Source organism: Aspergillus piperis (genome assembly GCF_003184755.1).
Source record: "Aspergillus piperis CBS 112811 unplaced genomic scaffold BO85scaffold_18, whole genome shotgun sequence".
NCBI lineage: Eukaryota > Fungi > Ascomycota > Eurotiomycetes > Eurotiales > Aspergillaceae > Aspergillus > Aspergillus piperis.
In genome coordinates this window covers 279,551-294,829 of record NW_020291608.1, presented here as the reverse complement: position 1 = coordinate 294,829, position 15,279 = coordinate 279,551, and the positions used below count along the sequence as shown (strand labels likewise).

The 15,279-nt window shown below is 54.9% G+C and overlaps 5 protein-coding genes across 5 annotated transcripts; 3 read left to right on the top strand and 2 right to left on the bottom strand.

The window, feature by feature from the left end:
- Window positions 1-987: 987 nt before the first annotated feature.
- GbpA lies at window positions 988-3,944 on the top strand (the record flags this gene model as incomplete). Its single annotated transcript, XM_025656303.1, has 3 exons — window positions 988-2,362; window positions 2,411-3,112; window positions 3,166-3,944. The coding sequence occupies 3 exons, from the start codon at window positions 988-990 to the stop codon at window positions 3,942-3,944; spliced, it is 2,856 nt and encodes a 951-aa protein (XP_025512603.1).
- A 319-nt stretch (window positions 3,945-4,263) lies between these two features.
- On the bottom strand, window positions 4,264-7,841 carry BO85DRAFT_480172 (FAD binding domain protein; the record flags this gene model as incomplete). Its single annotated transcript, XM_025662990.1, has 11 exons — window positions 4,264-5,295; window positions 5,357-5,439; window positions 5,506-5,733; window positions 5,793-6,165; window positions 6,237-6,411; window positions 6,627-6,710; window positions 6,863-7,017; window positions 7,073-7,129; window positions 7,188-7,558; window positions 7,632-7,785; window positions 7,833-7,841. The coding sequence occupies 11 exons, from the start codon at window positions 7,839-7,841 to the stop codon at window positions 4,414-4,416; spliced, it is 2,571 nt and encodes an 856-aa protein (XP_025512602.1). The 3' UTR covers window positions 4,264-4,413.
- BO85DRAFT_452094 (FAD dependent oxidoreductase) lies at window positions 7,610-9,905 on the top strand. The gene is made up of 6 exons (XM_025660745.1): window positions 7,610-8,169; window positions 8,225-8,870; window positions 8,919-9,057; window positions 9,105-9,251; window positions 9,307-9,634; window positions 9,687-9,905. The coding sequence occupies exons 1-6, from the start codon at window positions 8,110-8,112 to the stop codon at window positions 9,744-9,746; spliced, it is 1,380 nt and encodes a 459-aa protein (XP_025512601.1). The 5' UTR covers window positions 7,610-8,109; the 3' UTR covers window positions 9,747-9,905.
- On the top strand, window positions 9,701-10,019 carry BO85DRAFT_95782 (uncharacterized protein). Its single transcript, XM_025665811.1, has one exon. The coding sequence runs from the start codon at window positions 9,787-9,789 to the stop codon at window positions 9,949-9,951; it is 165 nt and encodes a 54-aa protein (XP_025512600.1). The 5' UTR covers window positions 9,701-9,786; the 3' UTR covers window positions 9,952-10,019.
- Window positions 10,020-10,281: 262 nt separating this feature from the next.
- Window positions 10,282-14,842, bottom strand: BO85DRAFT_522595 (xanthine dehydrogenase; the record flags this gene model as incomplete). The annotated part of the gene is made up of 5 exons (XM_025665275.1): window positions 10,282-10,958; window positions 11,020-12,199; window positions 12,250-14,379; window positions 14,424-14,517; window positions 14,564-14,842. Coding segments are annotated over 5 exons (4,217 nt in total), but the record flags the coding sequence as incomplete, so codon positions are not given.
- Window positions 14,843-15,279: the final 437 nt, after the last annotated feature.

Below are 15,279 nucleotides of genomic sequence, written 5' to 3'. Positions count from 1 at the left end.
GTCACAGGAGAGAACCGGAGGAATGACGTTAGATGTACTCCGCACCGCATTCCACAGGCTGTATCTAGTCTATCTGGTGCCTGGAGCAAGAAAAAGCCAGGCAAAAGAGGAGAACACGAAGGTCGAAGATGGCCCGCAGGCGGAGAGAGACCCATCATAAGTATAAGCCGGAGGAATAATCAGAAATGCAGGGAAGAATTGATTTGGGAAAGTCGGACGAGGCGACAGCTCAAAGTGGCTCAGTGGATGAGTTGGCCGGGGAACTGATAGGCTGCCGATGCGCCAGATCAGCAACTAGTCTGCAGTTACCCTATTCTCTATCTCGACTGGTTCCATTGCAGCCCTGCAGCTTGACCTGCTGGCTGTCAATCTACCGCATCACGATAGTAGCATCCCCTCCCAATCGACATGGATGCCTGCCCCTTGGCCAGGGCGTCCCCTGGTCTCCATACTGCTTCTTCGTTGTTTCATGTTTCGTGTTTCAGCAAGGTCGATTCGCGACACTTGGATCATGTCTCTTCAGGACACCAGCCATCATTCCCCCAGATCAGCTCCACCCGAACAAGCTCGTCCCCGATGACAGGATGCTTTGCCTGGCCGTTGGGCTGCACAAGTGGCGGTGAATGGCTTCACTTTTCGTCCAAACCCGGAAACGACCAACCATGGCTGGCTTCCGGCCACACACTACCTGTCGCCCCGTCATAGGCAGTCCGGAAAGAATGGTGTCTGACTGAACTTCCCTTCTATGACTGCCGGACTGCTTCACTTCCACTTCTCGGGGATTTCTGCTGCCCAGCCGACATGGCTGATAAATATGGCCATGAGGACGCTGGCTCCAGGAGATTTTCCAACACTGCAATCCCCCTCATGACCATCTGCTGCTTTACTCCCCTGTGAATGACCAAGTCTTTCATCTTCCATCCCTTCATGCTCCCGATTGTCGGGCCTCTCCTTGCACGACTGTTTGTCTATCCGTTTCGCAACAATATGGACTGCTCGATGACCCGGCCGTCATCGACATCGCGGTTCCCCTTCTTCCCCTTTTCGCTGTGGTCCTCCAAGCGACCGCAGCAATCTACCGCGTCGACACAGACTCCGGCGCAGACCTCGCCACGCATCATGGCACAATCATCCCAGACACAGATTCAGGCTCCTGCCCGATCAGAGCCCGAAACACAATCACAACGACAGCCCGAGAGTCTGCCTCGGACTCCGGTCCCTCCCCAGCCGACAGCAGAGGAACTGGCTGAGCGCGACCGTCAAAATCGTGAGACGGCCCGTGAAGAGGCAGTCCAGGAGCTGGACAGTCTGGTCGGCCACGACAACGTCAAACGCCAGCTGCACGGCGTCCAGACCTGGGTGCAGATTTGCCGTCGCCATGGGCGCGACCCGAAGAGCGAGTGGTACAACATCGCCTTCCTGGGGAATCCCGGCACAGGCAAGACCACCGTCGCCCGCATCTACGCCAAGATGCTGTACGCCATGGGAATCTGTGATTCCCATACCGTCTGTGAGACCACTGGCGCCGATCTGGCCAGCCGGGGTCCCGACGGAGTGCAGCAACTACTGCGCAACATGACGGACGCCAAAGCTCCGGTGCAAACAGCCGGAGTGCTCATCGTCGACCACCCCCACACCCTGATGGACGCGCCCCAGACCCCGGCCACCGAGCAGGCTCTCGAGGATATCCGGCACGCGATGGAGCGCAACATCGGTCGCATTATTGTCATCTTCACTGGCGATGCCGACGAGATGAACAGCTTCTTGCGCGAGAACCCCGCCCTCCAGCAACGGATCTGCAGCTCGCTGCGATTCAACGACTTTGACCGCCAGCAGTTGACGCAGCTGCTGGCCCGCCGCATCATCACCGAATATAACGGTCGCATGCAGGTCGAGGGGGGTCTCGAGGGCACCTACATGCAGGCTGCAGCTCGCCGGCTGGTCCGGGGGCGTGCCGCTAAGGGGTTCACCAACGCCCATGCCGTGCGCGAGATGGTCAAGAGCATTGCTCAGCGTCAGGCCCAGTGCTTGACCGACCAACAGGACAGCGGCATGGACGAGGTGGACTACTTCTTCTTTTCCAAGGACGATGTTCTCGGCCCTAGCCCGGCGGAGACCCGGTCGACCAGCGAAGCCTGGGAAGCCATGCAGAAGCTGATCGGTCAGGACGCCGTCAAGGCCTCGGTGGCTGAAGTTTTCGACACGACCGAGGAGAACTACTACCGCGAGATCCGCAACCAGCGTCGTCTGCCGCTGCGGGTCAATCGCATCTTTGCGGGGCCTCCAGGCACTGGCAAGAGCACGGCCATCCGGATGTACGCCCAGATTCTGGTGGACTTGGGAGTGTTGAACAACGGAGAAGGTGAGTACCCGCACAAGGCTAGTATAGGAAAACTGCTAACGAGTGTAGTCCATGTCAAACCGCTGTCGGCTCTCTGTGATCTGCCGGAAGACCAACTCCGTGCGACCGTTGAGTCAACGATCGGCAATGTGCTCGTTGTCGACGTCGACACCGATCGCCAGGAGCGCCCGACCGTGCCGGACGCGGTCGTCGACATCCTCGCAGCGCCGCGCGACAATCACTGCACCATCCTGGTCGGCACGCACGACAGCATCAGCCAGTTCCTGCATCGCGCGGGTCCTAAAGCCCGCGGGTTTGAGACACATCTGGTGCGCTTCTCTGCGCTGACGCGCGAGCACATGGAGGAGCTCTTCCAGAGCAAACTCGACGAGCAGGATCTCGATGCCACCCCGGAGGCCTTCCAGGCCGCCATGGACACCCTCGACAATGCCCGTATGCGCAAGGACTTTGACAATGCTCGCGCCGTCGAGCATCTCCTCGCTGCGGCCATCTATCACTTTGAGCGTCGGTCGCGCACCGGCGCCAGCGCCCAGCCGGTGGAACGTCTCCTCGAGGGACGCGACTTTAACCCGGAGCTGGTGGGCGGCACGACGGCGCTGGTCTTCCGTGAGGAGCTGCGCCACTCCATCGTGCCGGACGACATCATCTCCATCTTGAAGCGGTATCACAATGAGATGAAGGCCGCCTGGCTGCAGGGGCTGGATCCGGGCGCACGCATGCCCGCTGCGTTTGTGTTCAAGGGTGCACCAGGTAATACCTTCCGTCCCGTCAATTTCTATACCAATAACTAACCTTTTCCATAGGCACTGGTAAAAAGACCGTCGCCCGCCAGTTAGGCACTCTGTACTACAAAATGGGCGCTCTCAGCGACGGAGCCCTGGTGCCATGCTCGGTCGCCGACCTACTATCACCCAATGTCCACCCGACCTCGGTGCGGTCCCGGTCGCAACTCGACCAAAACAAGGGCAAGGTGCTCTTCATCGAAGACGCCCACCGACTAGCCGACACCGACACCACGCAGGCCGTGGACGAGCTAGTCTACCTGCTGCCCAAGTACGCCTCCACCATGGTGGTGATCCTGGCCGGACCGGCCCAGGAAATGGACCAGTTGCTGGCCAACCGGCCACGCCTGTCCGCCCTGTTTCAGGAAGAGATTGTCTTCCGCAACCCGACGCCACGCGAATGTCTCCGTCTGCTGGATCGCAAGCTGGATGAGCAGCAGATTAAGGGTCCCCGGTTGTACCTGACGGACCCGCGCGCGCCTAGCCATCGCGAGTTCACCCGCGCCATCCAGATCCTGTCCATGTTCCCTTGCTGGAGCAATGCTCGGGATGTGGAGGTGTTGGTGCGCTGGATGGTCGCGGCGTGTATCAAGGATCTGCCGCTGGATAATAGCAGCAGTGTCAGTGCACTGCCGGCGATGCAGTTGTCCGAGGAGCAGGCGATGAGTTGCATGGTCAGGCTCTTTAATCTGAAGCGTGATCGCTTGAGATTCAACCAGGATCCTAAGGCCAGGGCCTTGCCTAGGGTGTTGTCGCAGCCTAGGTGTACGGATCGCACCGGGGTGAAGTTCCCTGTTTGATTTGATGACTTCATGTGATTTGTTTGGCTTTTCGCGATGTTTCTTATGTGATATGCTTGGTGGATTATGTATTGTATCAGACTGACGATATAGCGTGTCCTTCTTGTTGTGTTTGTGTTTGATTCTGGTTTATGTCTTATGTTGCATTGCATCTGCATCTGACCCTCGTCACTCATTGAACTCTCCTTTGTTTTGTGCTTTTTGCATGGATGTTTGGCATGTATGGTGCATCAGACGGAATACTGAACGTCGTGGTGGTGACATTGACTAGATACTTAATATAAGGCTGGTCCTATCAAGACTACTATGTGAACTTAATAGCGTAGAATGCTTTCTACTTCATTATATCATCTATTGATCTGACCTTGTCGCTGATGCAATTTCTACATCTTTACATTGTCTGTATTAGTAACTTAACAAATATAGCAGGTAGAATATCAACACGCGTCTGAATCACCCATCTATGAATCTACTTGCCCAAAGCCAGATACTCCCCAACCCACTGCGCCGCCCCCGATCCTTCTTCCTCACTCCATCCCCACACCCCCTTTGCCCCAACATACCCATCCGGCCTGACAACCATCACCCCGACCTGATCCCTCTCCATCTCCCCCATCCACTTCCCAGTACAGCCTTCTCCACCCTCCACATCATCCAAATACACCGTCCACCGACTCTTCTGCAGCAACTCGGGCAAATCCCCCAACTCAAACTCCCTCTTTTGGCTCCTCGTCACTAACCCGTACGTCACCACCTCCGAAACAAGTGTATACCTCTCCAACGAGAAATACTTGTCCCCATCACTAACCCCCCGAGGACACTTCTTATACGACTCCCTTGCCACAGAATCCACCCTATCAAGCCCAACACCCCCACAGAACCCCTTCAAAAATCCCTTCCCATCGACCACATTCCCTACAAACAAAACCACCCTAAACTGTCCCATCATCGGGATATCAAGTTGCAAATCCACCAAATTCGCATCAATATACCTCGTCAACTTCGCAGGACGAGTTAATGTGCCCGCCTGAATTCCACCTTTCACTTTCCCACCAGCTGACTTTGTGAGAACTCCAGTATCATATTCAGCCCCGACGCCGGAAATAAACCGGATATTCTCCTCGAAGTTTCGAGCAAGTGCCGCCTCGCCTTTCTCGAAGGCCGCGACGTGCCCTGCATCGAAGGCAATTAGGTCGTTGGCGATCTTTCGTCGTTCCTCGGAGTAGGTGTTTAGTAGGGAGGCTGGGGCGAGGTTTCGGGCTACGAGGTTCAGTTTCCACGCTAGGTTCACGCTGTCGTGCATGCTGGTGTTGGCGCCTTGGGCTGCGAGGGCGGAGTGTACGTGGCCGGCCTGGTTGTTTATTAGTATATTGGTGGGAAAAGGTAGATGGTAGGGGAGGGGTGGGATGTACATCTCCTGCAATAAAGATTTGGTTTTCGGGATCGCTGAATCGCCGAGCGACGCGTTGGCCGACGACGTAGTTGCCGAACCATTCTATAACATGTTAACATGACGTTCGGCATAGGGTAGGGTGATATGGGAGTATGGGGCAGAGAATACCAATTTCCTTCCATTCCAACCGGAAAGGTTGCATCGCCTCTCGCGCCCGAGCCATGACATACTCTGGCGTCGCCTTGGCCCTATCGACCCTCTCCCCGTCCGTGGAACTAAGTTCAACATACAGTCTCGTCATACCACGCTCCCTAGGAATCCAGAGAATAGATCCCGCCGTGTGCGAGCGAACAGCCACCTTACTCCATAGGTCGGGGAAGTCGGTGTCGATGACTCCTGTTACCAATTAGTACTTCCGATCATCAAGCTAGAGACAAATGAAACAGAAAAATTACCATCTAACACCCCCCAAGAAGCATTACTCATTTCCCCCTCCAACTGCGCGCCGGGAATAAAGTCCCGCACTTTAGATCTCGCGCCATCACATCCAACAAGATATTTTGTACGGATAAACTTCTTCGTGTTTGTTGTATTGTCGTCGTAGATCACTTCTAGCTCTCCACTCCCGTCCTGTGTTTTCGACACAGACACGAATGGGCTGTTTCGCTGGACATATCCCCCGCGCTCTTCTATGTCTTTGATAAGCACGTTTTCGAGCATGCCCTGGTGCGCGAGGAGAATGTAGGGGTCTGATGCGCCGACGAGGTGATCGGGGTAGTGCGTTTGGCGGGATGTGCGGGTGAGGGTTGGGGAGTGAGTGGTGGATTCCTAAGTTATTATTGCCATTAGTATTATTCATATTTTGGGGGTGGTAATGTGCAGGATAGGGATAGGGATACCCAGAAACAAATATCATACACCTTGGCTCCATTGCGGAGCAACTCATCCGATAGCCTCAGCTGTTTCAGCGTCTCGATGGTCTTCGGCTGCAGACCGTCGGCTTTGCCGGTTGATGTTGCTGTCGGGCGGTCGTCGAGGAGAGTCACGGGTGTGCCGTAGCGGATGAGGTTGTTTCTATCCCATGCACAATGGTTAGTTGGGGGTATATTTTTTTGGTGGGGATGGTGAGTGGGGGAGGTACGTTAGCATTAGGCCTGAGGGGCCAGCGCCTACTACCACCACTGTTGTGGTGGGTATGGTGGACGGGCTGGGAAAGCCCCCGTTGATGGCGCTGGGGGACATTGTTTGAGACGATAATTTTGTTTGGAATGGTGATGCTACGCTCATACTTTGCTTCTGGATGAGTATTGTTATAGTTGGTAGCTAGTCGGTGATGGGGTTCGGAGCGATCGCCGACTGAGCTGATAACCCCACTTTTGGGCGTGGATACAGTGGTAGCTTATGCGGGGATAGCTACCCTTTTGATAGATTGCTTTGATTATGATTATGACTGATTGCGTGATAGGATGTATTATCAGTCTGTATTGATTGCCTAATTGTTAAACTGCATTTATGATAATGCTACCACTTAGTCACCCCCCCATCCACAATCACATCCTGCCCCGTCATGTACGAACTGGCATCGCTCGCCAGAAACACACATGCCCCCATGATGTCCTCCGGCTCGGCGATGCGGCCGTTCATTGCTGCTGATTTCCATTCTTCGATCAAATGGGGGAACTGTCATCACTTTTATTAGGAAATTCCAATCACTGGGAGATAAAATGGAACTCACAGCAGCAGTCATCTCCGTCCTCACATACCCCGGCGAGATCGAATTCACGCGAATACCCTACCATCGTCAGCCATCTCTCACCTGTATGAACGCCACCAAAAGAGCAGGGACATACATATTCAGCCAATTCCTTCGCAATAGCAGGACACATCGCCCTCACCGCCCCCTTACTCCCACAATACGCACTGCACAGCTGGCTCCGTACCGCCACGTGGCTCGCCATACTCGCCACCAGCACGATACTCCCGTGTTTTGTGCCATTGGCAATCATCTGCCGTGCCGCCAGCTGGGCCGTATGGAATAGGCCTAGCACATTCACACCCAGCAGCTCTTGATGGTCGGCGTAGTTGAATTCAAGGAATGTCTGGTGTCGGTTGATACCTGCGCAGGGGACGCAGATGTCTAGTTTATTGTTGAAGTCTGTTTGAAAGGCGCCAAAGCCGGTGGCGAGGGACTCGGGGGAGGATACGTCCACTCTGCAGCGATCTGTTAGGGTCTGTGGTGTGAGGTGCAGAACTCAGAGGATCGGAGGAATACTCGTAATATGCAGTCCGCACACCATACTCCTTTTCGATAGATAGAAATCCCTCCTCAGGAGGTATCCGATCGAAGATGGCTACGTTGGCGCCTGCTTCGGCGAGACCGCGCGCAAAGGCAAGGCCGCAGCCCCGGGCACCGCCGGTGACGAGGGCAGTTCGACCTTGGAGGGAGAACTGAGCTGTTAGTTTTGTTAGAAATTGTCCTGAGGGGATCGACTCACTCGAGACATAATGGACGTAATACTGGGATGGATCTGCTGGCGATTGCTGGAAGCTGTTTGCCCCGACCGCAGGGTGTACTTATTCTCCCCGCAAATGATATGATAAGATTGATGCATCCCCTCATGCCCGACCCCCATTCTTGTCAGGCACATGCTTATCCCCCATTTTAGGTGCAGAAGAAACCACTCAGCTGGAGCTAGAACTGGCTTTATATCATGGCGTAGAGCGTATCCACTGGAACGTCCACCACTTACTGTTGTATACAGGATTGATACCATGGCGCCCCCTATCCACATCAAAGAGAAGCGCTCCCTCCCCGACAACTGTCGGTTGCAGGTACATCCCACTTCCCCCGTACATCAAATTACTCTATCCAAGCTAACGACGAAAGATCATCATCATCGGCGCCGGTCTCGCCGGCCTCGGCACCGCCATCTCGTGCCTCCTCGCCGGACACGACGTACACGTCCTCGAAGCGACGCACGAGATCCGTGAAGTAGGCGCCGGTATCCAAGTCCTCCCGAACAGCTCCAGAGTGCTCAAACACTGGGGTCTAGAACCAGCTCTCACACCACACATGACACACCCGCGCGTCTGCAACTTTCTACACTGGAAGGGCGAGATCATATCTAGCTTGAGTTTCGTTGACTCGGCGAAGCAGTACCCGGGCACGTGGTATCGCGATTTTCACCGCGCGGATTTACAGCGCTGTTTGCTGGAAAGAGCGGAGGAGTTAGGAGCGAAGATTACCTGCGCTGCTAGGGTTGTAGATATCCTTCCAGATGAGGACGGGGCCATGGCGACGGCGGTGGCGAGTGATGGACGCTCGTGGAGGGGGGATCTGGTTGTTAGTGCTGATGGAGTGTTTGGGAAGTTGACGGAGGTTATGTTGAAGAGGCCTGATCCGCCGATTAAAACCGGGGATTTGGCGTATCGGTTGTTGTTGTCCACGGAGGAGATGTTGAAGGATCCGGAGTTGAGGGGCTTTGTGACTGATCCTCAGGTTAATTATTGGTTGGGGCCGGATAAACATGCTGGTTTGTATGCCTTTTGTTCATTGATGAGTGGGGGGCTAATGAGGGTAGTGAATTATGTCCTACGACAAGGGGAACTGTTCAATATGGTGCTGCTTGTGCCTGATGATATTCCGGAGGAGTCGTTGGCTTCGACGGTCGAGGGCAATGTGCAGGAAATGTGTGCGTTGTTCGAGGGATGGGATCCAAGGTATCACTCTGTCACTACTTTCTATTGATGGTGATACTAATTTGCAGGATTCAAAAACTTCTCAAGCTCTGCCAATCGGTGCACAAGTGGCGTCTCTGCATCCGCTTCGGCGACTACGACTGGACGCATCCTTCCGGGGCATGGGTGATGCTAGGCGACTCTGTGCATGCTACACTGCCTTATCTTGCTTCTGGGTATTTCCTCCATATAAAAAGCTACAAAATGGCAAGAATACTGACCTGGTTACAGTGCAGGAATGGCCTTCGAGGACGGCGCCGTCCTCGGCGAATGCCTGTCTCGTCTCCCATCGGGCCCTAACGTCTCAAAATCCTCAGCTGAGTTCATCGCCGCTAAGCGTCACGCTCTTGCCGTATTCGAGAAATGTCGGAAGCAGCGCACGCAAATGGTCGTGGAACGGGGTAATACACAACAGTATCTGTATCATTTGCATGATGGGCCAGAGCAGGAGGAGCGCGATCGGAAGATGCGCATGGTGCCTACGCCCGAAGGGGAGGCGCTGGCGTGGAGGGATCCGGGGTTGGCGCCGAAGTTGTTAGGATATGATCATATTGCGGATGTAAGTGCTTCTAAACGTACGTAACTTGGGAGGCAGTGCTAATGGTATTCAGGTGGATGCAAACTGGGAAACAGTGGGCGAAAAGATGGAGGTAGAGGTAGCGAGGTTGTGAGTACTGCATAAGAGTTGAGTTTTTTGCTCTAGCTGAAGGGATGGCAGACATTAGAGGCTATAAGGATACTTGTGGAAATGACGTGTATACTTTACTACTGGAATACAATATCATATTTCTATATTGGGGATGCAAAGATGTGGACTTGAGACTTGTTAACGCATTCAACAACTCTTGGTACTATTTTCGTGTTAGTACCCATTGATGAGAAAATTTTTCGGAAGTACCTGTCTAAACTTGATACCTTAAAGACGCTACTGCCACACCAGCCAGGCTTTCTCCACACCGGCCTTCGCTTACCTTATAAACTAAGGTTTCATTCATTGAAGATAAGGCTTGGTCTTTCAAACAGGCAGAATCCTACCGTCTGCTATTTTAGATTTGTTCCTGAGGCTTGAATTCAGCACCTCAGGCAAGTAAACTACCGTATGGAGATGGTGGAAAGTATGAAAAAGGCTACACCCTAAAGGGAACAGACATTGCCTTCTAAGGTAGACGGAGGGTGTGGCATGAGCGAAGGCCGCTATGGAGGAAGCCTGGCTGGTGTGGTAGTAGCGCCTCCCCTTATATATCCACTGGAATAGTGCCTTCTTCAGATGTGATTTTTGAGAAGACGGAGTACTCTCCATAAACTGTTTATATCTAGTATGATGCACATCTCGACAGATCTACACCTCATCATGCAACAGCAACAAAGAACCCCTTCTCTCCCTCCTTCCTCTTCACCTCTGCCTTCTTCACCAAGCCATCTCCCACCGCCAGCCTCAACTTCTCCGCCGTAGCCGGACTATCCAGCACCAACGGCCCTTGCACACCGAAGTCCGCTCTCGCACTCTTCAACGCCTCCCTCAAGGCAAACAACACCGACGACCCCATGAACAGCGGCGGCTCTCCGATACCCTTGCTGCTCTGAATTGAGCGCAGATGACTCCACGACACACCCTGCAGGAAACTGACATTGAACTCCTGCGGGATATCACTGAACCCAGGAATCTTATACGTGCCCGGTCCCCGTGTCGCCAGCTGGCCTCCTTGCGTCCAGAGAGTCTCCTCCATCGTAAACAGTCCCTGTCCCTGAACAAACGCACCCTCAATCTGCCCATAGTCAATAGCAGGGTTAATGGACCTTCCCACGTCCATCTTAATATCCGTGCGTAGCACAGTATGATCACCCGTAAGCAGATCAAGCTCGACCTCGGTGCACGCGACGCCCTATGACCCATTAGCATACCATCACCAACACAATTACTTCCAAAGAAGAAGGCAAACATACCTGCGTAAAATAATAATACATCGGCTTCACCTTCTCCATATCATACGTTCCCCACTGATAACCCACCTTAGGCATCTTCCAAAACCCACTCGCCGCCAGATTGACCCGATCGCGATACGCCGCGTGCGCCATCGTCGCCATATCAGCATCCTTGCCGAACTTCTCCCGATATGGCTTCAGTCGCTCATTCAACTGGTCGCACGCATCCTTAACCGCCATTCCATTTAAATCACTTCCCGACGAGGCAGCAGTCGGAGACGCATTCGCTGTCTGGTACGACGAGCTGTCCTGCGTGTAGACGCTCTCAGCCGGAACACCCAGTTCCTGCGCCGCGACCTGCACCATCTTCGTATACAGGCCCTGGCCCATCTCGGTTCCACCATGGTTGAGAAGTACTGAGCCATCGGTGTAGATTTTGACGTTCGCGCCGGCTTGGTTGAGATGGACTGCAGTCGCGAAGGAGATGCCGAATTTCGTTGGGATCATGGATATCCCTCGCTTTCTGTAGCGGTGGCGTTTATTGAACTCTGCTATCTCGGCCTTGCGCTCTGCGTACCGCGCCTCCTTCTTAACCTGTTCCAGCAGCATAGGAACGTGCCAGTCCTGGTCGATCTCCTGCAGGAATGGCGTTCTCTGCCCCTGAGTATACAGATTCTTCATCCGCAACTCATCAATATCCATCCCCAACCCCTCCGCAACAGCAGACATGTAACTCTCCGCAATGAACATGGCCTGTGGCCCACCGAATCCACGGAATGCAGTATTACTATGCGTGTTCGTCTTGCACACCCACCCGCGGATATGCGCATGCGGGAAGTAATAGCAGTTCTCGATGTGGGTGCAGCACCGGTCCATCACGGCACCGCTCATGTCCAAAGAGAATCCCGCGTTGTTGTAGACATCTGCGTCGAGGGCGACAAGTTTCCCGTCGTTCATGACACCTACCTTCCAGCGGCATTGGAAGGGGTGACGCTGGCCAGAAGTGATCATGTCTTCGTCGCGGTTGAGCATAGCGCGCATCGGGCGCTTGGTCTTCTTAGCTGCGATGGCTAGTAGACAGGCGAGTTGCACGCTGCGGGATTCCTTGCCGCCAAAGGCGCCGCCCATGCGTTTCACTCGTGCGTTGATGCGCGACGCTGGGACGGAGGTCACCTGGCTGACGTACTCTTGGGTTTCCATCCTAATTCAGCCATTAGCATTATCCCGTGATAGGTATAGGGAAGGACATACGTATTCTGGGTCGACGACCAGACCTCCATACTCCCGTCCTCCGAATGAGGAATAACGACCGCAGCATTCGTCTCCAGATAAAAGTGCTCCTGTCCACCCATACGGATAACACCCTCGAAGACCCGATCACACTGGTCAAAAACATCCTTCATCTTCTCTGGTGTCACAGCCACCCCTTTTCTTAACTGCTTCCCATGAGGCCAGTAGCTCCCCTTCTCAATCGCTTCATCAATCGTAAGTATCGTCTCCAAATCTTCATATTCTACCTTCACTGCCCTCGCCGCCATCTGCGCCTGCAGCGCCGTCTCCGCGTACACCAGCCCAATCGGCTGCCCGTGCGCCGTCACCTCATCCACCGCGAAGAACTGCTCGTTCTTCACCACTGGTCCCCAGATGTTCTTCTCCGCCGGGATACTGGTATGGTCTATGTACCCCAGGGCCAAGCCCGGCTGCAACACGGGCGTCCAGTCCACGGAGAGGAGCTTGGCGTGGGCGCGCTGCGATAACACCATCGCGCCGAAGAGTTCCCGGTGCTGCGGGGGCATGTCATCGACGTATTCGGCTTCGCCGGTGGCGTGCTTCAGACCGGATAGGTGGGGGAGCTGTTTGCCGACAACGCGTTGTTCGTGCGGGTTGTGGTTGTCGCGCGTGCCGTGAGAGATGTTGCGGTGAATTTCGGTCGCGATGGAGGGGTCGGCGGCTGTGGAGGTGAGGTTGAAGTCGGAGATGACTTCGTGCCAGAAGCGGAAGAAGAGAGATGTGGCCAGGGTGCGCCGGTAGTGTGCCATTCCACCAGGGACAGAGTAGGGGAGGTTGAAGTCCTCGAGGAGGGCGTCAAGCGTGCTGTCTAGAACGGCTTGCACGCCCCATTTCTTGCCCTGTAGGACGGCCATGGCCTGTTTGGCTAGGAGGGTCGTTGGAGCCATGCCACCGTAGGCAAGGGCGATTTCGCTCACGGTGTTGTCTGGGGCGAGGCGCACGCGGAAGGCGGCGGTCACGATGGCGATATCGTCGTCTTTGCGCTTGGCTTGTTTGTAGGACTTGGTGAGTTCGCGGGTCCCCGGCGGTGGGAGGGGAATGCGGATCGAGGTGATGATGCTGTCTTTGGGGAGGGCGGTCTTGCGGTAGCCTAGGAACATGTTGGCCATGGGGATAGTGGTTTCCTGGGTTGAGGTGCGCGCGACGATGGTGGCGTTGATGGCTAAGAGCACTGGGTTCATGTCCGAGATGGGCGACGCCGTGGCGATGTTTCCGGCTAGTGAAGCCGCGTTGCGGATCTGGCGTCCTGCAAAGTAGCGCAAGACTTTGGATGTGGCTGAGAGGACGGAGGCTCGGTCCCCTAGGTCTGGGATGAGTCGGTTGCATTCGGTTTCGATGTCGCTGAGGGGTGTGTTGCCGCCGATGATGAGTTCCGTGATGGTGCCGTCTTTCTCAACGGGTTTGATGTATGACAGCTCGTCCAGATCCCCGATGAAGACAGATACGGCGAACTCGGCGCCCTTGAAGCGAATGTCGACTTGGACCTCACTGGCACCACCAACAAGAGTGGCCGATGGGCAGCGGGCGAGAATGTCCAAGGTTTGGGCGAGTGTCACCGGACGCAGCCAGGCCTTGCGGTCGTCAGTGTAGCAGACGAGCTGCGGAGTGGCCTTGGTCAGGGCCGGAGGGTAAATGAGCTCGGTGTTCGGAATGTACGGCTTGAAGTCAAATTGTGGTACGGTGTTGTTGGCCAGGTCCTTCTCTGGCTCTGTATCTGGGGTCGAAATACTGGTGCGACTGCTGTCTCGATCCGAAGAAGACGAGCAAGACGACCCAGGAGTATCACGACAGCATCCGCCTGGACGCCCACAGGACTGCGGCCGCGATGTATCCGATTCAGACTCAATCGGAGTTTCCATGTCTGAAGGTCGCGTGCGCACAGCCAGCCGGGCCTGGAGATCCTCCTGGACAAACGTCTTGGCTGCCTGCAAAATGGGCTTGTATCCGGTGCACCGACACAGATTGCCATCCAGGTGGCCCTTCATTTCAATATCATCCTCTGTCAGATTGAATTGTCCAGTCTTGGGATCGTATGCATTTCGCACGAGCGCATATAGCGACATAACTATACCCGGGGTACAGAAACCACACCTATCCTATCAGCATTGCTCATACATCGACCACGGTCAACTTACTGCGACCCATGGAGCTTCCCCAGCCTTTCCTGAAGCGGATGGGGGTGATCCACGTTCCCCAGTCCTTCAACGGTGATGACATGCTTGCCGGCCACTGCGGCTGTCAGATGCGGTCGCACCCATGGAACCAACACACGTACCTCCAATCAGCGGATACAAACAGGCATTCACGGCGCGATGGCGAATCTGGGCGCGCCCGTCGCGGGTCTGCAGCACGACCGTGCAAGCACCGCACCCACCTTCGCCGCAGCCCAGCTTGGTGCCCTTCAGGCCATGCTGGGAGCGGATGAAGTCGAGGAGGGTCCAGTGGGGGTTAGGGTTGGCGAGGACGATGGGGGTGCCGTTTAGGTAGAAGGAGAGATTAGGGGTGGAGGCAGCGGTGGTGAGGAAGTCTTGCAGTGCGGTAGGAAGAACCATGATGATACTAGACTGGCATAATTACAATGCAGATAAGGAGAAGAGAATGAGAGAACAATGGCAAGCACATTGTTGGAGAGGTTCAAGGGATGAAAATTGCACTGCGAGGGGCACTGTGCACGTGCAGCTGGGCCTCAAGGGCATCCATCAGGCCCCATTCTTCTTACCCAGAGTTGAGGGGTTGAGCTGGCATTGCAGAAGCGAAGCAGAAGCAGAGCCTGTGAAGAAGCGCCACTGCGTCAGAGCTGCATCGGAGCTGCAACGCTGCATGAAGTGGAGTGGAGATCCAGACTTGTCGGGAGTGGAGGGCTTCATTCCAAGGGTGGGGGGTTGCCGATCGGATTACTTCCAGTGGTTATGGTTGGCTTGTCGGGTGGCCCGACTATCAGACAACAGACTAATTATCTGCAACATTGCTCCACTCATCTAAATCACCCCA

Excerpts from the sequence above, each read along its gene's own strand:
- BO85DRAFT_95782 (XM_025665811.1), top strand. The coding sequence starts at position 9,787 with ATGGCAGACATTAGAGGCTATAAGGATACTTGTGGAAATGACGTGTAT.
- BO85DRAFT_452094 (XM_025660745.1), top strand. The coding sequence starts at position 8,110 with ATGGCGCCCCCTATCCACATCAAAGAGAAGCGCTCCCTCCCCGACAAC. Across the intron at positions 8,871-8,918 it reads GGGGCCGGATAAACATGCTG|TGAATTATGTCCTACGACAA; the intron begins GTTTGTATGCCT and ends TAATGAGGGTAG. Across the intron at positions 9,058-9,104 it reads TTCGAGGGATGGGATCCAAG|GATTCAAAAACTTCTCAAGC; the intron begins GTATCACTCTGT and ends ACTAATTTGCAG.